This window comes from Sinocyclocheilus anshuiensis, unplaced genomic scaffold (assembly GCF_001515605.1).
Source record: "Sinocyclocheilus anshuiensis isolate Anshui unplaced genomic scaffold, SAMN03320099.WGS_v1.1 scaffold605, whole genome shotgun sequence".
NCBI classification, from domain to species: domain Eukaryota; kingdom Metazoa; phylum Chordata; class Actinopteri; order Cypriniformes; family Cyprinidae; genus Sinocyclocheilus; species Sinocyclocheilus anshuiensis.
Window position 1 is genome coordinate 176,471 of NW_015539865.1, and position 22,326 is coordinate 198,796.

The 22,326-nt window shown below is 36.8% G+C and overlaps 1 protein-coding gene across 1 annotated transcript in view; it reads right to left on the reverse strand.

The window, feature by feature from the left end:
• LOC107684990 (transmembrane protein 132C-like) overlaps positions 1 to 22,326 on the reverse strand; it is a 239,349-nt gene that overhangs the window by 52,798 nt on the left and 164,225 nt on the right. The window contains 1 exon segment of the mRNA XM_016481397.1: positions 1,974 to 2,157. Within this exon segment, the coding sequence (XP_016336883.1) occupies positions 1,974 to 2,157 (184 nt within the window).

The following is a 22,326-nucleotide window of genomic DNA, read 5'->3' on the forward strand; positions in this document are numbered from 1 at the left end:
TTTCTGTAAATTTATATTTTTTGTCTTTTCAATTATATTCAGGTAAGATTTTAATGTTTTTGAAACAAATCTCTCATGCTCTTATGTCCACCAATGCGGCATTTATTTTTTCAGAAATATAGTAAAAATTAATATTAAATAAATTAATATTGTCAATATTGTTTCACATGATATTTCAGTAATCATTCTAATATGCTAATTGGTGCTCAAGAAACATTTCCTTTAATCATCAATTATTAATGATAAAAACAGATGTGCTGAATAATATTTTTGCGGAAACTGTCAGAATTTTTCTTCTGGATTCATTGATGATTAGAAAGTTCAAAATACCAGCATTTATTTGAAACAGAATTCTTTTTTGTAACAATATATAGACTTTACCATCACTTTTAATCAATTTAATGCATGCTTGCTGAATAAAAGTATTAATTTCTTTCCAAACAAATATAGAGTGTGTAAAGAAAAAATTTAGAAAAATACAAAAATGACTCCCCACAGAGGAAACAGCCATTCAACACTGTGAGAGGCTCCATGGCGAGAGCGAGCTGATGGGTGTGTCCTGAAATCATGTACCCCAGCAGGAGAGCCCGGATTGGGGCTGTGAGAGTCACCTCTCCCCCCTGCTGGAAGCACATGTCTCATGTAGCTGTAAACAGCGGGGGAAGAACACATGACCTATCAGAAGGTCAAATATGAGGGTGATAAATTTTTTTTTTAAAAAGGTGTCTTGGCTTGTGGCCTAGTGGTTAGCACAAGTGTTGATGTGGGAGACCCACATCATATCCTGATCCTCTTCTTCTCTCATTTCCACATTACAATTTCCTGTCAACTAAATCATATCTTGTCAATAACAATTACCAAAATGTAAGTACATAATTTAAAAACAAAACAGATGAGGATACATTAAAACATCCTAATCTGTAAATAATGTGTTCAAAAAAGCGAGCATTTTACTAAGAAAATTCCTCACACCAAACATCTCTCTTGCTCTTCATCTTTACTATTGACTGCACATGCTGTGTTTTACAAAGCAGAGAGATAGCTGCTGTGGTCTATTTGCTATATGCATTCTTTGCACCCTATGTTTCTGACATGACAAAGTATTGTTATTCATATCATTCTGAACCACAGGAGGCTGCATGTCTGGAAGACTGAAAGACTTAAATCCCTATAGAGTTGAATCCCTACCTGTCTAAAGCACAGTTCAGGTGGATGATCTTCATACTGTTTCATCAAATGTAAACCTACCTGCCCCTAAACGGCATATAAAACCACAACATATTGTGGCTGGTTGCTTTACATGTCAGTCGGTGAATGGGCAATTCTTGTCCAAAAGTGGACTGGACTGTACACATAAAGTCCAAAGTCTGGTCCTGTAACTAACAGGTGCTTCAGTTTCATTAAATGGGAACTCCAGCTAGAAATAATGTGACTTAAAAAAAGTAATAATACAATATTAATAAAAATTAATTTAATATACTGTAGGTTTGCTTAACTGACATGAAACTTGCGTACTCTCATAAAATACTGTGAGAATTACAGTTTCCTTAAATGGGAACTCTGGCTACTTAATGTGAAATGATTGAAAATAAAATAAAATAAAATAGAAATATATAATAAAAAGGAGGTTTGTTCAACTGACAAGACAAAACATGACAAAGCAATTTTAAGACTTTCTGACATTCTTTCATCAGATTAACCTGTTTGAGTGCTTTTAGATTAAAGGTAATGTGTGCATTTGTTTTGATATTAAAATACTTTCCACTATCCCAATTTAAAGGGGACTACAGTCATGAAATTAAATCTGAATATTATCTCAATGTATCACTGAAATTTCCAAGATTATAATCTATAAATGTAAAAAAGTATGTAAAATAAAATAAACAGGGGACAATATATTGGCAGGAATGAACACACAAGGTTAGATGCTAGAAAACCCTGAGGCTGAGGTTGTGTGAACAGTGTGCTCTCACCTCAGCGATGGGTACAATACCCTGTACGTCTCTCTGGCTGATGTAGATGGTGGAGATGACTTCGGCAGACGCTCCGGTGGAGGGATACTCTATCTGCCAGCGGATGGACTGCGATGACCGCAGGTTGATGAAATTGTCAATCTCAAAGTCCACCCACATGATCTCATAGAAGGAATCATCAAGTCTGTTGAGAAAAAGAGAAAGACAGATGTCGGATGAGGGGGAGAGAGAGGGAGACACTCTTAGATCAAGGAAGATCAAGGGCTTTAGTACAACTGCTGCCGAGAGCCAGACTTTATGCTCTGTTTTGATGTCTATTCACACTAGTGATGTTTCGTTCGTGAACGAATCGTTCTTTTTGAACGAATCCTTTAGGTGAACGAATCATTCTCGTTCACGTAATCCATCCACTCATATTTCTCGTTCACTGAAATTCCTCCCTCCAGAGCAGCGCGGCGCTATTAGCAGTGCATGCGTGAACCGGGTAGCTCTGTGAACTGTTTCATCCTGTCAAAGAATGACTAAACCTCGAGCCAATAGCCTTCGAGCATGAGATGTGACGGAGCATGTGATTTCTTGAATGTAGTGAACGAATACGCCCTTCACTGAACGAGTTTCTTTTGAGTCTGAATGAGATCGAGAGATCTTCTCGTAGTGAACAAAATGACCAAACTGGTACATGTTGTTTGTGAACGAGTTGAATGAACTGGTACATATCTCGTTCGTGAACGAAATGAATGAGAGTGTACCGGCCGGGGCAGTCGGCCATTTAGCATGTGAGTCAATCTCGATCAGCAATCAGCAGAAAGCGGATGCAAAGCGCAGTTATAGGTACTGTGCACATACGTTTGTTTATATATTCGTATTTAGCATACAGAACATAACTCCACGTTTAATCCCCGATTTATGAATGTGTTATTGTCTGACCAAACAATTAAAATGTTAATTATGCAAGAAAACCTTGTGCTTTGGTCATCTGAACAACTTATTTAGACTTTATTTATTTAATGAGTAGATTATGCACACATTTTAATAAAGCCAAATCAGTTTTGTAACAAGTGAATACGTTTGTTGACTTAAGACATAACACATAAGACATTCTTTTTCGCCACCTGTTGGCGTATTTATGTAATATGAAGAAATGGCCACTGAACAAATCAGTGAACGAATCTGAACGAATCATTTTGGTGAACGAACTGAAAATGAACGAATCTCTTGAAAGAATCAAAATTTCCACCACTAATTCACACATCCTCCAGGACAGCAGGGGGAAGTACTGCCTTTGGCCTCAAACAAAAGTTATTGATGATTTTAAAAAGCCCTTAGAACAAAGGAGCCTTTCAAGATATACTCTGTTTTACAGGTGAGTGGTAATAATAAAGTAAAAAAAGGAAATAATAAATAAAGATATTAAAATGTAAAAATTTGTGTGTGTGCATGTGTAACAGGTGATAATTAATAATGAAAATAATGTCAAAAATAATTAAATGATAAAAAAATTCATTCATGAAAAAATAAAAAAATTACATGTAATATCGAGTAACATGCCATGCTCAATATTTAAAACATTTAACAAACAAAATTTCAGTCACATTACTGAATAGACTTTAACAAATCAATTCGGACGATGAATAATTAGTATCTTCATCATGTATAGACTCTTAATTACTGTGTGAATTTCACTGAAACAGCTTGTGCTTAATGCACATAAAATATTTCAAAAGATATTAACAATTCGAAGGGTTTCCCCTCTGTAATCACATCCACAGAATGAACTCAAGGGACTGATCTGCAGAGGAAATTAGAGCAACAAAACCCCATTAAAGAAGGTTTATTGTGTGAAACAGTAACAGCCAGAAGACAATGCATCTTAATACAATTAATGACTAACTTGGGGTCTGTGCATTAGTGCGAGTGTCACAAACGGAGAGCGAGGGATAAAAAGCACTTAAAGCACTGTAGAATCATGTAACCATACAGCTTCTGTCTCAAATGGCAAGCACAGACCGTTACGGGCATGTATTCACAAAACCTGTGATCCATAACACATGGAATGGCCGATTTCAGCCAGCTCTTGTTTTTTTTTTTTTTTTTTTTGTGAAATATGCATCAGACTGTCATTCTGCGGGTCAGCATGCACAGGTTTTTACCAGAATGCCAGAAACAAAGTCATGTTTACAAGATACGTTCACAAGTTTTATTTATGGCACTTAGTAGCAAGTAAACAGGATATTCCTAACCACTTATTTTATGCCTGCTGAATAATCTGTATTTATTACGTCTGATCAACAACTACACACCCCTAAACAACACATAAAACAAAGCTTTTAATCACGTTACGTGACGATCAGACAGTGGCCAGCTCTTGGCTGAACACACTACAAAGTGGAGCAAACTTTATGCCGCGAGTGAAAAGTCTTGCTCTGTGATGCACACATACAATGCATCCGCACGCAGCTTCAAGACTGATGGGAAGCAGCAAAATCCATTTCCCTGAATGACAGGAAACCCTCCCTGATTCCTTCCTCGCCTCTTTCTTCTGAATGAAAGCGCACAGTTAGAGCACGACCTCTCTAAATGCTCCGAGTTGACCTTTGACCTCAGATCATCAGGGGCCAAATAACCGCCTCCCCCCACCATCCTTGTTATGACACACCCGAAATGAGTTCAATTACACTCGCCCAATCGGCCGCTTGATGGATGTGCTGCTGTCTGACCCCTTCCTCCTTCAAAAAGAATGTTCTGGAAGCAGTGAATGAATCAATAAACCAACAGACAATACTTTATTGCAGAGATGGCATACGTCTACAGGGAGCGGGGAGAGAGGGAGGGGGCGGCCAGTCAGAAAACGAGAGATAAATAATGGTATGGAGAACGAGAGCAAGGAAAAAAGAATCAGTCACAGTCCCTCTCTGTCTCTTCTGGAAGCGCAATGTCATTTCTCTGAATAGCACGAGCGTTTTGTCATTATTCACTCAGAGTTTGAGTCAGACAGCGATCTTGCCCAAACACTCGGCTGCGCCCAACAACGAGTCACAGACAAGCAAACCGCCTCGCACAATTATACGCAAACACAAATGCGTCGAACAGGACTTTCAGAGGCGTTAAGAGGATTAGTTATGTAGAAGCAGATGAGAAGTAGAGAGGACAGCAAAGTGATTCTGTATTCGAGGTACATTGTTAAGCATTACGAACGGCTGGATAATAAACGGGGCGAAAGAGCGTACGGCAAAGGAGCAATGCATCGTGGGAATTCTGAATTTCTTTTAAAGGCAGAGTTCACTCAAAATAAAAAGTTGTATTGAATTTTTTGTACCTCTCAAATATCATTTGTGCTTCTTCATATTAAAGGGTTAGTTCACCCAAAAATGAAAATGTTGTCATTAATTATTCATTTATGGATGAACTAACCCTTTAAAAGTCATAATCAGTTACAAGACATGTAATTACTGACAACAAACATTTAAATGGCAAGTTTAAATGTGCAAAATGTGAATTTTTTTATCAATCGATTCACTGAAAAAATCGTAACGATTCATTAACAAATCAGAAATCAGGACTGTCATGAATACACTGATAAAACCTGGTGTAGAAATATTTCAACTCAGAAACAGGGTTATTATAGTTATCTAAAACCATTACAAACACACATTTTTGTTACTCGAAATAAAATAAATGTTAATTGAAATTAAATATAAACCTTACTTTATTTCAAGTAAGTTAACGAGCCAACATTTCTCATTTTCATTTAGTTTAACTTGACGTACTAAAATAACTAAAAACTAATAAACAAATTTAAATTATATATAAAATTATAACAACTAACAAATCTAAAATGAAAATAACTAAACAAAAAATACTAAAAATTATAAAAACACACAACAGAATTACTAAAACTAAAATTAACAAAGCACAAATAAAAAAAAAATCCAATTAAAATATTAACAAAACTTATAATAGTATGTCAATGCTACTAAAATAACACTGCTCAGAAATTGCTAGCAAATTTCACAATTAATTACAAAGAAACAGCAATGAATTAAAAGTGAAATTTAGTACTCCAAAAATATTTGTTTATTTACAACTTCAAAAAAATCATTTTTACAGTGTACCTCTCAAAGAGAGTCGATGTCATATTTTTAAAAGAATAACAACTTAAATTCGGTATGTTTCTCACACAAAGCAAACGTATGCCTTCAGATGGCTTGATCAATTTAGTGCATTAGTTTTATAATACTTTAATGGTAGGTTTCACATTGTTTTTGCAGCTTGAAAAATAATCCATTGCAATGCCATGGAAAGAAAATGGAAAACATGACCTTCAGGATGTCTCCTTTTTCATTCTGCAGATGAGAAAGTAAGTCATGCAGTGACAAGATGGTAATGATGACAGAACTTTAATTTTGCGTGAAATTTCCTTTAAGAGCAGAGTATAGTGAAAGGTATTACCATAAACAACTGCCCAAAGAGCAAACATGAAAATAACTTTTCCGAAAGCAATGACCAATAACATAACCCCTTGCAAATGTAATTAGCATTGCATCTTTGCGTTTTTAAGCGCATGTGATCACGTGTATATTCTCACCCCCTCAGAAACCCTAATGCAATTGAGCAATTATCTTTACTTAAAGTAAATTTGGAGGCAAACGGGGAAAAAGCACAGGCACCAGGGCATCGGAGTCAAAACACAAACCTTCAGTCAGGATTTTTCCACTCTCTCTCTCAGCCATAATTAATTTAAGCAGAGGGAAGAAGAGAGAAAAGAGGAGTCTCATTGTCCCCAGCTGTATTAATTAGCCATCATCGATCAGTTCAGGGTTTGTGGCCACCACAGATGCCGAAAAGGCAGGAGTGTTTATCTTATCGTGGGTCAGAAACCGAGAGCAGCTGAGAGTCAGACTCACACCCATACATCACTCGCCTGTTGTTTAACCTTTGTTGAGAAAGTCGTGTTTTAGAGCGCTGGACAGAAGCAGAGGGAACGGAGAAGTGCAGTCAGCCAGACTTAAAGAGCCGTTTGTCACCCGTGACGGGTTCACTCAGGTAAACGTGTACTTCAGGACACTGCTTGAGAGAGTCCCTCCGCAGGTGTCCGGGAACAGCGAGCCAAGGGCTTTCAGTTGTCACGTCACCTCTAATTAATCTGCCACTGGACTGAAGTATTTTCTGGAGTTAGGACACAATCGGAAAACAAGGTTCAGATTTACATGATATTCCGCTCGAAGAGATTAAAGTTGTGGCAGATCTTTTCTTCCGTGAAAAAATATTGTGAAACATATCGAAAACAGGAAAAACATGTAGGATGTGGACTTGGTTCTATCCACTGGTCGTCATCAGAGAGAAGCCTCGTTTCACTGGAAGATGAAGCTTGACATTTTAGTTAAAAATATGAGTTAAAGTAAAAAAAAAAAAATCAAGCATAAATGATGAATCCTTTGTAATAAGATCAATAACATACATTTACAAAATAGATTTATTTAATGCCGACTTTAAATTGATAGATTATCATGATCAATTACTCAACAATACAGTTAAACAGATTTTCCATTTTATTAAGTAATTGTGTGTTATAAATGAGTGCTGCCTCACTGTGCAAAAGTAGCTGCCATATCCTATACAGACAAGTTGCATCTGAAATCGCATACTGTCTAGTAGGCACTAGATTTGTTTTGAAATGAAATTGAAAATTTGAAAATTGAAATTTGGTTATATAAAATGTAAATTTAAGATTTTTTTAAGAAAAAGAAAATAACATTTTACTTTTTAATTCATTTTACAAAAAAAGAGGCTCCCCTAATTTCAATTTGTCTCAAGATTTCAAGTTCAATTTGCATTTCAAGTAAATGCATCTTGATTTAAACATGTTTAGATATTTGTATAGATACTGAGTAAGTGTCACGTTGCACACACACGAGGAACGAGGAGACGCTGGAGAGTACATTTCTTTATTTATTTGTTTTATTTTATTTATTTATCTTTAGTATTTTTTATTTTTTTTTGCAGTGCATGCAACATTTAATGCCACGAGGTCCGTGTATCCCTTTGCAGTTCTTTGTTCAATTCGCACCATCAAAATGAACCAAATGAAAAGTTGGCTTCAAACTTTCATTTTCTTTTGATTATGCACGGCTAGGGAGAGATGGTGTGGATGCAGTTGTTCGACCAGCAGTTACTGTTTGCGGCCCCTGTGTACGGTAGAAAGATGATGACTGGGATGTTGAGAGCTTCGGAGACTAACTTTCTCAGTTGGTCGCACGAGCAGGGGCGCCACTAGCAATTTCGGGCCCTATGAAAGAATATGAGGTTGGGCCCCCTACCGCACCAAATATACACTATATTGCCCAAAGTTTTGGGAAAACTAAAAAAAAACTAATCGCCAAACACTTGTATATATGCGTACAATCATTTTAGACACTTCCAAAACTGTGGCAACAAAGATGGAAATACAATTTTTAAATACATGAACCATATGTATGTACAGGTCATTGGTGTTTGGTGATGAGTTTTTGGCTCAAGGTCTGCCTTTAAAGTCACACCAGAGGTGTTCAGCTGGGATCAGGACTTTGCTTTCTGCAGAGCAGTCAAGTTTTTCCACACTGACGGAATCAATCTTTTTTTTACCTTGCCTTATACACAGAGGCATTGTTGTGTTAGAATAGAAAAGGTTCTGTTCAAACTATTGGTATAAAATTAGAAGCACACAATTCCCTAGAATAGCAGTATATGCCTTTTTTTTACTAAAAATGAGAAATTACTAAAGTAGTCAAACCTGTTTATTAGAAGGGGGTGTCCCAATACTTTTGGCAATATAGTGTATATTCCCAGTGTAACAAAGTTCGAGACTGTTTGCTTAAACAGCCACCTGCAGGTCAAATATCCGTGTAAAATTGGGTGTTGATATTGTTGTTACTCATTCATTGCTCATCATATTTGAACTAACTCTCAGTATTAATCTATGTGGCAATGATAATAGTAATAATTCATTCAGAACCTGTTTTATGGACATCGACTTTCTGTACCACACTATTCTGCTGATATGAAAATGAGTTTGACTACTTAATCAGTTATATTAATAGAAATGCTTCACTGGGGCAAACAAACAAATCCTAAAATAATAAATAGGACACCCCATAGCAGCATTTCCAGCAGTATCCAACATTTCTCAATCATGATCTTACTCAGCTAAATGTGACTATTAGTTTAACAGCTGTATTCCTTGTTTGCTAGCTACCTATGCACATACAGCATACAATGTTAAAAATGTTCTACATTATGAACCTTAACCCAAAAACCGTTAGCTTCATACACTGTAGATAATTGTGACCCTGCCTGTGGAAACCCAGCTAAAGTATTTTTTTAAACAGTGGATGAGTAATTCACTCATTGATTTGCTTAATAAAAGCCTCCTTTGAGTTCGTTTTGACAGACATGTATATTGTGTATTATTTTCAACGTGTTTATTGCTAAGTTTAATGTGGAAAAATAGAAGCGCAGCCGTAATCCGCATGCAGTGTATCTGGTTTCCATGACAACCTCAAGCACTTCCTGCTGCTGCTCTATGTACTCAGATTGTGAATTTGTATTTCTATAGCAAAACTAAAATGTGTTTAAAAGTGCGACTGATCAAATCGTCCGACTCGGTTTGCCCCCCTCGAACTCGAAGACATCTCTAATTTGACAGATTACCATCTGATCTCACTCGTGACTCTAGGCTACGTAGGACGGGACAAAACCATTTTGCTGGAAATGCAGATATAAGCCATAATTTTGTTTTATTTGTAACTCTTTGGTAGATACATTTATAATTTCCATTACATCACTACTACTACTGTTACTACTAATAAAACAGATCTCCGGGGGCCCCAAAAGTGCGTGGAAGAATCGTCCTAACTCCCGCCACCCTTAGCGGCGCCCCTGCGCACAAGCACATGTTTTTTGTTTTTTTTTACAACATGGGATTAATCAGTGCATGCTGATGAACTTTTATCATAGTTTTTATAGTTATATGAAAACGAAAGTGGTTAACATTCAACCCGTTCTTTTTCTTCTTTTGCTATGTTATAAGCCTTTCACTTTTTAAGACTAAAACAAAAGATGGATTCATTGTTATTTTTAATTAAAAAGCACAACAATAAAACAGTAAGATACAATGACAAACTAGCTTACAAAACGTTTATTAACAAAAACGAATAAGATGAGGCATGGCATAGGCCTACACCACATGCTGTATTACATAATGACTAATAAATTACAGAACGTTTAGCAAACACTGAGGAATCAAATAAATAAAAATAAAAAATAAATAATAAAAAAGCCTCCATAGCATAATGTGAGGTAAACAGCAAAGATAAGCAGAGCCGGTGCCAGCGCAGCACTAATGAAGGGGCGGCTGAGGTAGCGAAAGGGGGCGATGACGTAGCACAAAGTAAAAAAAAACAAAAACATATGTGGCCCATTCACGTATTTGTCGGACCGTAACAAAACCTGCCGGCTACTATTAGAATACTGGGTTCACACAGATAGTGAGACAGGTCAGTGGAAGTTTTTTTTATTTTTTTTAACCGCAAGGTCTAGATACTTGTTTTTAGAAGCTGAATTTCTTTGAACTTGAGCGCCGTGTTTTAGATTGATGTATTATAGCCTACATACAGCGCTCTGGGTAAATACATCCACATCCCCACCCCCCGCTCCCCCCACTGGTACGGTCCAACCGGGAGCGCAAAACAGAGAAGTGGAAAATCTGAATAATGAGTAATTTTTTATGTTAGTTCAAAAATCAGATTCGGGCGCAGCAACCCAAACTCGTAACATTGCAAATTAAAATGAGAGACAATTATCCGTTTGTAAATTGCTCCAAAGAAATTGAAAATGAAAAGTTTGAAGACAACTTTTCATTTGGTTCATTTTGATGGTGCGAATTGAACAAAGAACTGCAAAGGGTTACACGGACCCCACGACATTATGAATTTAAGAATTTCAGCTCTGATTTAAGACCTTTTTGAATTTAATTTAAACTTGTAAATACTCAAAGTTTTAGGATTAAGATCTTAAAGAAATAAAAAGGGGAAAAAAACTAACTAATATATGAAATATTAAATTATAAATGATAAATAAATGAAATATTTTAGGTTACTAATTGCTTCTGCCATTCAAGCAAAAGGGACAAAATACCGAATACTGAAAAATTCAGAAGTTTTTGTTAATTTTTTCAATTCATCTTTACATTCAACATTTTATGAACATAAAATAATCTGTAATGTAAACATCTGCAGCAAATAAGAAAAAAAGTGCAAAAAAGAAGCATGTATAGAAGCATAATAGAAGCATTTACAATAGCGGTCTTACACACAAGCATCTGAATGTACGCCTATGTGGTCTTGTTCCCATGCAGCAGTGAGACAGGTCGTTCAGAGCCGTCTTTGTCTTGGCTCAGGCTCAAATTCAGCCCAGCACTGAGGAACAATCACTTCATGGAAGTTTGGTGAGCTAAATATAGTGCCAGACAGTGACCTAATTGCTATTTTACCATGCACAAGCAAGGCAGGTTAGAGTCAGCATTCAAAAAGAGAGAGTGCGTTGTCTTGGCTCAGGCTCAAATTCAGCCCAGCACTGAGGAACAATCACTTCATGGAAGTTTGGTGAGCTAAATATAGTGCCAGACACTGACCTAATTGCTATTTTGCCATGCACAAGTGAGGCAGGTTAGAGAGTCAGCATTCAAAAAGAGAGAGAGAGAGAGAGAGAGAGAGTGTGTGTGTGTGTGTGTGTGAGCGACCGGAAGAAGAACAATGTCATAGCCCGCTGGCTACCATCCAGATCTAAAGCTGTCATGGGACAAAGAACGAGAGGATAAAAAACCAGCGAGCATGAAAGAGAGAGAGAAAGAGAGGAAGGCAGTGGAATGTGTCAGAGATTCTCAGTTGCTGTGGCGTTCTAGTATGTAGCAGACGGTAACTGCGGTGACAGACGAGTGGAGCACAGCGGTCTGACGCTAAACCCCGCGGAGGTCCGTTCGGCTACAATGCCTTATCGTACACACCACACAATAGCGTACAAGTGTGTGTGAGTACACGTGTGCGTGAGTGTGTACAGCCTCGCCAACAGAGCCAAGAGAGTCTTCACACGCTATAGAGCCCAAAAGAGACAGAAATGTCATGCTAGCGATCCTTCTCTTTCCTCTCTCACCTTCATTCTCCCTCTCTTCACCTCTCTGCTCTGTCTAGAACACAATGCCTCTTTCGACGCTGTCATTTCCCCACTGAGATCCTCTGTGGTATTTAGGTCATAGTGAATTTGAATGCAGCCACGTAAAGAATATTCACTCCACAATAGCCCCCTGACTGAGGGTTCACAGGCAGGGCTCGGTCTGTACTGGAAAACACCAGAAGTTCCATTAAATTACAATCAAGCCCATTAACTGTGAGAGTGCAAGTATATTCGGATGGATGTGATGACAAAGGAAATATATTTCTAGAGGCAAAGGCTGTATATTAGCTGAGGCAAGGCAGATCGCTGAATGATTTGTCCAAGTTTGGTGATTTTGCAGCGGACAGCTTCATCTCCACCAATCACAGACCAGCAATAAATTACAAAGATGGATTATGGTTATGCGTTGCATCCTTTGAGACCCCTAAAATCGCAGTTGTACGATGTAATGTCTACAGTAAATAATGAGAAATTATTACAAATTAGAAAAATCTGAAATACACTATTATTCAACAGTTTGGGTTCAGTATGATTTTTTTACTTTACTTTTTAAGTAAAGACATCCATAATGCAACAAAAGATTTCTGTTACACAGAAATGTAACAGAGTTTCTGCAAAAATCTTAAACAGCACAATCATATTCAACATTAATAATAATAAAAAATGTTTCTTGAACACCAGAATAGCATATAAGAATGATTTCTGTAGGATCGTGTGACAGATCCTACAGATAAGAAGTTATTTTTTTCACAGAATTAGGGCTTTTCACTGAATTTTAGATCAAATAAATGTAGCCTTAGTGAGCATGAGGAACTTCTTTCCAAAAAAAAAATTTACCAACCGTAAAAACAGCAGTGTATTATGACAAATAAAGTGTGACAGCTGCAAAAACGGCATTTATGAGAATGAACTTATGCAACTTATATTGCAAAAAAGACACCGCACCATAAGTAATGCATAATATTCATGAAAAAAAAACAATCTTAATCAGTATTTTATCTTGTTTTCTAGTAAATCATATTTATAACATCATTTAAACAAACATAAGCAAAATTATGTAACATCATAATGTTTAGATTTTTCCTGTCTTAAGCATGAACCTCACTAAATGTCATTTTATTTATGCTTAAAATAGGAACAAAAATACCAATTAGGTAAGAGAAATTTAGAGATTTATGATGAAAATGTTTTATATGAAAACATGCTAATGCATGCAATTTTGCTTCAAGTAAATTCATATTGTATTAAAGATGTTCAGATATCTTACTGGAAACAAGAATGAATGAACGTGAGAAAATTAGCATTATATCAGTTAATTAAATACGGTTTTTAACTGTAAATTTAAGTTAAATCCATAAAACCTCAAATGTTGCTACCAAATTTTTACAGTAAAATTCTGGCAACCACAGCTGACTTTTCTTTTACAGTGTACTGTAAGGTACTGAATAACATTACTCATTCCTTTATTTTTTCACATGGCACACATTCAAGCACTGTCTATATCAGCTTTACTTCTGTAGTGGCTGGATTCCACCTCTCTACTGTTTGTTCATGCTATAATCCATCCCAGCAGAGAGATGGGCACAAGACAAACGCTCAGTTTAAATCTGGTCTCACAAATGATCCGCTGTCACAAATTCTGACAAACTCCAGCAAATTCAGATACTTACTAGAACACAGACGTGTAAATAGCTTATTCAGAGCTTTTTATTATAGAGGTTTTTTAGTGATAAAGATGTTTAACAGATGATAAAGAGAGATAAAAACAGAACACAGACCAGATTCAAACCTTGTCATCCATATAAGAATCTGTGCTCAACGGCGACCGCTAGCTGCACTTAACTTATACGCTACTTAGGCAACTGCATGCCATATTCTTTATGTATGCTACACACCCATAACAAGCTGATTTTGAATAAATTATACAGAGAAAGCGAGCAATGTGACAAATACTAGAATGCTCCCATCCCATTATAATCACTAAAGTTGTCACTGCAAGTTTACGCTGTTTCACATGACTGTAAGTTCAGGGCGAGCTCACTGACTGTCCACAAACAGACTCTTGCGAATGCTCCCATTATAACAAACACTGTCTACACTGCACAATAAATCTCTTATTTACACTGTGTCTACGCTTTGTTGATTTTAATGAGAGCGTTCTAGTTTTGTTGTGTCTTGTTTCCAGTGTTTGCTGTGTCTCACACAGTCTGTATTGTATGTAGGATATCAGACCGAATCAGACAATCTAAGATTTGGTCAAAACATGGTTGAAACATGAGAAGCCGAATTCAAGCGAGCTGCACAACATCAACCAAATTCAAAACAGTTCTAAATTATGCCAATTACGTCAAGAAATGACGTTTCTTAAGCAATCAAGCACTTTGTGTGCCACCACAATAGGCCAACAGACTAATTTAAATGCCTTTGATTCAACACTGATTCAAACATTACAAATAAGTTTACAAAATGGCATTCACAGAAGCAGCACCTGCACTAAACACTATGCCACGGCTCCGACATATATATGAAGAGCGCTTGAACCCCATTAGTGATTCATGCAGCGAGAAGCACTCATCTCCCTGAAAAAGTGTTTGAGGGCTATTGGTGAGCCGGTGTCCAGCACAGGCAGCTGAAGAAGTTTATTATGGCCTCAGTGCTCAAGGGTTTGGAAACTCACCAAGGCCAGTAAGTCAGCCGTGAGCTCTCTTCTGTATCAAAAGGACAGATATACTGTAAGAGTATGAAGACTGTAAGATGAGAAGACTCCCATCTTCTCCTTCTGTCCCCTCACTGAGGCAGAAGTATCAAAACTTCTCCTCTCCAGCCATCCTACATAATAATAAAAAAAAAAAAAATTCTCTCTCTTTATTTATTCCTTCTCTTTCTAGCTTGTACTTATTTGAACAATGTCTAGAAACTTGGTATTACAAGCACTTCCTGTATCCGTTTGCCTCTTTAAGAAGAATCGCTTTATGTATCCCCAAATTGTAAGTCGCTTTGGATAAAAGCATCTGCAAAATGACTAAATGTAAATGTAAATGTAAGAGTGTGTCTGTGTGCGACAGCTCGAATAGCCCTAAATTAGATGTCCTCATTCTCCCTTTGTAACGCCCACTCACTGCTAATGGCTTTGAAACGCAGCCAAGTTTTTTGTGCTGGTCTTTCGTTAAATCACGCACCTAAACACAAATACTGATGCACATATACAGGCAGCAAAGTATATGCACGAGTACACATGAAACACGTGAAAATGTATTACTACGAGATGAAAAAAAGTCAAATAAACATTTCAAAAGTTTCATCTAGAAAAACGTGTTAACCTCAAAAACCACCCCTCTTACCAGACAGACAGATCGATAAACAGATAGACAGGAAGTGGATGGACAGCCTGACAGACTGTTAGTTTACAGCATGTAGTGGATGGATGGATAGAGAAAGAGAGATAGACTGACAGCTTATGGCATGCAATGAATGGACAGTTGAAGACAGAGTGAAAAACAGACAGACAGACAAACAGATTACGGCATGTAGCGGATGGATAGTTTGAGACAGACAGATAGATAAAAAGATAGACAGGCAGGCAGAGAGTTTAAGGCATGTAGGGGTTGTATAGTTTCAGACAAAACGATAAAACAATAGATGATCAGAATGATAGATATAGAACGAAAGAATGATAAATAGAACGACAGAACTTTAGAATGACAGACAGTTTATGGAATGTAGTGGATGGATGGTTTAGGACAGACAGACAGCGTACGTCATGTGGAGGATGGATTGTTTCAGACAGACAGACAGATAGAATGATAAAAAGGCAGATAGAATGATAGATAGAATCATAGATACTAGACTGTTTATTGCATGTAGTGGATAGACAGTTTGAGACAGAAATAATGACAGAACGACAGATAGAGCTATAGAATGATAGATAAAAAGACAGATAGAAAAATAGACAGACGGACAGACAGACAGTTTATGGCACATAGTGGATAGTTTCAGAAAGACAGATAGAACAATAGAATGATAGACAGAGCGATATAGGCATGTAGCAGATTGATAGTTTCAGACAAACGTTAGATAGAATGACAGACAGATAGATAGATAGATAGATAGATAGATAGATAGTTGTTATAATTTTATATTTATAACATATAAGCAACACCACACGACCAAGAGTGCTTTTTTTCCGAATATCAGCAAGATTGCAAATGTGACAATGATTTTATACAACAGTTCAATTTCAAAAAAAGTGTAATGCTTTATTAGTTAATACATTCATGCCACCTCTGAGCCTCATTAAACCATCTGTGTAAACGCATCTACATGTCACTTCAGATGCAGCTTATGTTTGCTCTGCAGTGGGTAAACTGACTTTATTGATAAAATGTAAGAATTTGGTGCATACATTTAATAAGTTTAGGGGAAAAGGGGCATTTATAAAAGCAAAAAATGGCCTGGAAATCAATTTAAGAGGGCAGATATAACAAATATATCTATTTAAGTAAGTAGGAGCTGACAACATGTATGAGAATATTGCTTCAGAATAAATTACATTTACACAAAAAAAAATCTTGTACAAGTGAATGACCAATTTAATTGTCTGAAGGACAACCACATGTCAAGACTTAATGTCAAGCCCTGGAATGATAGATGGAACAACAGATAGACAGACAGACAGAGAGAGAGGGACAGAAACCATGAGGAGCCTTACATGGATTCATGGATAAGGTATCGCAGAGGTAAACAACAGTTCTCTCTCTCTCTCTCTCTCTCTCTCTCTCTCTCTCTCTCTCTCTCTCTCTTTCTCTCCGAACACAGTTTTCAGATATACACACACTCAGGTGGGTAAAGCATTCAACAGCCATCAAACAATCAGCAGCGCAGTGCGACAGGCCGCGGCCGGATCACAGGCGGCCGAGCATGAAGGAGGAAACGGAGCTGTCACACTTCCACTGTCATTTTCTCTCTTCTCTAACACGCGCACTGTCATGCTGACCTGCCTTGTCAGCTAAACTTCCCATGATGCACCCCATCCTCCTCCTCGCTCCATATTACCTTCCCGCTTACCTTCAATATGACCAGTCAATCATCACCTTGGAAACCAGGTAGTCTGCGTCGCCTCTAATCAGCGGGTGTTGACTAACTGATCAACAGCTCCGTTCTGTCCAGTCCAGCGCTGCAGGAAACCACAGTCAAACCAGAGCAGTCACCTTCACATATAACAAAATGACCTTTCACACTACAAATGACTGATTTTTGTAGTTGCTTTTTAACTATAAGCATGAACTTTGTTCTTTTAAACCTTTGAGCATTTCCATAAGATATTAAAATATCAAATCTTTAACTGGTCTCAGTGTGATTGTTAGTGGAGGTATGAAGACCGTTCACAGGTGTAGGTTACTGCATTAACCACAGTCGTATATTCTTTTCTATTTATCATTTAAAACCTAGCACCATTGTTTAATCAAAAAAGTTAGCTTGTGCTATCTTTTGTTAAAATAAATGCCAATGCTCCATATACCTGTTGGGGGCCACTGTATTTAAAGGGGACATTGGATTAAATTGTAACTTTACTAGCTTTTTTGCATTTAGTTGAGTTTCTGGCACTGGAAGGGGTGGGGCGAGCAGTAGCTCATTATCATTTAAAGAGACATATATAAATAAATTGAAATCGCATCATATGACCCCTTTAAAAAAAAACAGGTATTTTAAATTGTAATAACATTTCATAATATTACTGTTTTGGTAAGCATTGAAGATTTTTTTCAGAAACATTCAAAAATCTTACTGACCCTAAAACATTTTGAAAAGTAGTGTATAATATGAGCAAAACATATACAGTACTACTAGACCTGCTTTTATATCATTTACAGCATATAATTACAAAAATGCATTAACTAAATGGGTCCACAATTTCTGATGACAAATTGCCTGTGACTTTCCTCATTTGTAAGTACTTTTGGACAAAAACGTCCACTAAATTAATAAATGTAAATAATCCAAACCATTGTTCTGTGTGAGCAGAATGGAAACTAGCATAGATACGATGTAAAGGTTTCCAGAGGCAAAAGAGAGAGATAAATCAGTGTGTGTTTTACCAGCAGGTTTGTTTGTTTGCGTGTGTGTGTTCTGGCTTATTTAATGCACTCGTGCGCTGTGAGAGTCGCTCTGCCCCCTCTGTGCTGCTCTTGACCGCTGTGGCCTCCGGCACTGGCGCTTGTTTTCTGTGTTTTTGGCTGGGCTAGTGTTTTTCCTCCTCTCTTTTCATCCCCCTCTCCTCATCTGCATTTTTTATTGGGCTCTGATGGGTGACCGCTGACCTTTCGAGAGGAGAGGACTTCCTGTCCAAGAAACACGCCTGCATCTCATCACATACACACACGAGTAATGTATGTACTCTGTCATTCTGTGATTTCAAGTGGCTGTCACACTTGTTTGCACGCAACCGCATACAACAAGAGGATCAAAACAAAGGCAAAAATACACACACATGCGGCACATACAAGGACTGTCTGAGGAACAAACAAGCAAACCCAAAAAGCACAAGCAGGGTCAACAGGCATCAAAGCCCACTCACCGTCTGTCACAAACGCTCTCTGTATTTGAGGCAGTGATTTAAAAGCACAGTTAAAAATTCTGTCATCATTTAGTCACCCTCATGGTACTTTGTGTTTTTTGTCATGCTGGTTACTGCCATATTTCAATGTATGAAAAAGAGCGGCATGAACATTCCACCAAACATCTCCTTTTGTGTTCTACAAAAGAATGTCACATGGTTTAAAACAACAACATAAGCCTTAGTAACTGATGACAATAAATCACATTCTTTAAATCCTTCAAAACAACTACTAACTTCCTCTGACCTATCAAGGTCTGTGTTTCAGCGACAGCTCTTTTTGCACAGCCTCTGATCTAACAACCTGTCCTCTTTCAGGCAGAAAGAGAGAACAAGCAGAATCAACAGAATCTGCACACACACACACACACACACACACACACACAAACACACACACACAGCTCAAACTCTCACACTCTGAAATGACCCAAAAGGTCAAGGTTAAGGCCCCGCTGGGACTGTCCTCATCAGTGCCTGAGTCAAAGTTAATGGCAAAATAGATCTAAAGGGCTGTCCAGTGGTTAGGAAACACATTCAAGCACACACACACACACAGAGATAGTCTCACTAACAAAGACACACAAGTGACAAGGAATGTGTGAATATTTTTCTTGGCGTTGTTTGCAGGATATAAGCCATTTAGGATGGGTCTGTCTGCACAAGGACAGAAGTGATCAATAGAGAACGAGAACAGTGCAGAGAGAGAGAGAGAGATCTGCCTTAACCTTCATATCTATTATTATATGCATTTATTATTGCAATAAATAGCTTAGTCTTATTTTTCAATTATCTTCATAATTTATACTTAGAATTTAATTTAGCTGGTTATTTAAGCAATATTTCACCCAAAAAATAATACAATTCTATATTTTTATTTATTTATTTTTCTCAGCATTTAATTTTATTTGAATTGAACTTTTTTAGGATTATGAAAACTCAATAAACTTTGCATATACAAATCTGTATTATGGGATAGACATATGCCTAGCAGATACAGGCAAATGAATGAATGAATGAATGAATGAATGAAACCTTGTGTTCAGTCCTGAAAATCTGTGTTTGACTGTAAAAATAGTCAATAATAAAATAAAATAAATTGCATTATTAGTAATATTATTCAGTCTTTTTAAACACTACTTGATTACTATGTTTGCACTATTTCTGTTTATACATTTTGCTCTGATTTGGCAAAACAAAGCAAAACAAATTGACGATTTAATTAAAAAAATTATACCCTTGTTAGTTTCCTTTTCTTCTGCACTTTGCAGCTTGTAATTGTTAAAGCTGCAAATTGATGACAAGACATTTCAGTCCTCTAAAACTAACCCAATAAAATATCATTTGTAAACTGAAACTGGGACTTACTCTCTTATCTACAAAAACAGCTCAATTACCAAATATTACTTATTCAATTTCAGTCTCTCCGAGCATCTGCAACTAATATAAAACAAAGTCACCTGTGGCTTGTTAGAGAAGCACAGACACATTATATTTTGCCTGGACTTTTAATTGAAAACACACGTAAATCGCAATTGATCGGCTAATGGGCTGCAAGTGTGATATTTTAGTTGATGTCCTCTGCTAACCCTCACTAAATCCATATTTCTGCTGAAAGAAAGAGGAATAGATATAGGCTTTCAGCAGAAAGGAAAATGCCTTTTTGGCACAAGACGGAGTCAAGCTGTGAGTTGTGAAGGCAGATATAAAAGAGGAATGGCAAACTCATCTCCTGTGTGAATGTACTGTCCAATCTGCAATCCTCTCCACACTCCAGCGGCCCTCGCTTTAACCCTTCACATAGTTTATGAGAGCGGATACAGAAGAATAGCTCTTGGTACAAGGTGAACTTGACTAGCCGTGAGGGACCGTTTACTGTATCTTTCATTGTTTCTTCTTGAAATTCCCTTCTGTATGTCGACTACGACTGGGGTACGTAGAGTTCTGCCAAATTATCAACGCAAAGAACTGATTTATCTCCCTAAATAGCTTCTCCATGCTGATAACTAATGACATGATGATGATGATGATGTGTGTGTGTGTGTGTGTGTGTGTGTGTGTGTGTGTCCATGCGAAGTTTCTTATTAAGGAATTGCCAATCTTCATATAGTTAAACGCTTATAAAATAAAAAGTACTACTTTTGTACTGTGGTAGAGTAATAGTATCAGGTGCTCATTTACCATGGTGTTAATGTTTTTTCTATGTGTACAATAAAAATTTCTATGGTACTCTAATGTACTTTAGAGAATACCATGGTACAGTACCTTTATTTCTGTGTTAACACCCTGTGGCAGTATCATTGTACAGTAACAGAGTCAGATGTTATAGCATAGTAAAATATGCTTCTGTTTTGGGACATAGTAATTCCATGTTTTTTGTTTAGTACCAAAGTAAAACATTATTTTTTAAAGAAATGACTTTTATTCAGCATGAATGCATTAAATTGTGTAATGTTACAAAAATATTTCGAATAGATATTCTTTTTTAAACGTTCTAGTCAATGAATCCTTAAAAAAGTATCAGAAATATTGAGCAGCACAACTGTTTTCAACATTGATAATAATAAAAACTATTTCTTGAGCACCAAATCAGCATATAAGAATGATTTCTGAAGCATTGTGTGACACGACTGGAGTAATGACACAAAAAAATTCAGCTATGCAATCACAGGAATAAATTCCATTTTAAAATATATTAAAATATAAAATAATTATTTTAAATTGTAATGATATTTCACAATATTTCTATTTACACTCTACATTTAATTGAAATTTTAAAAGCATTCAAAAATCTTACCGAACCCAAACTTCTGAAGGGTAGTATACATATTTATGTACCATGAAATTACCGTCTGACATCATTACAGTACCATGGTAACCCCACAAGAATGTTTCATAACGTCTGTTTCTGTCCTAGAATACCCCTTATTTATATCAAACTCACACACACACACTGCATAAATCCAACTGCATTTAAAATCTCAGACACATATAAATGGAAACACACACAACCTTAGTGTAATAACTCACAACATACACATTCAATAATACACACACACTGTAGCTTATAGAAAAATACAATTAAAACAAATCCTTGATTTTGAGGAATAATTCCTTTTTTTGTATTGAATATCATCAGAGGGTTCCATAAAGGTTCATCCTGTTTTGAACATTCTGAGGTTTCCAACTGAAAAGCATATATATGATTATCTCCCTTCTCCTCTCAGATGTCGGAGGCTGGTGTCAAAAAGGATGTCATGGGTAGCTATGAGAGACAGAAAGCCAGTCCAAACCTGATTTGGACCTTCCAGAACCACTGGGACTTCAATCTGTTTTCCTCTGTGTGGATGGTAAAAATACCAGCTATCTTTGACTCTCTGGGGACGGTGCTGCTATATAACAGGCACAAAATCTCTTTAACCACCTACTTCTTGAAGCAACAGATAAAATACTATTATTTCTGGGTATTTTTGTCATTTAACATAGATTTAGTTTTGATTATATGTAAAGACAATAAGAAAGAGAAACCTAAAAAAT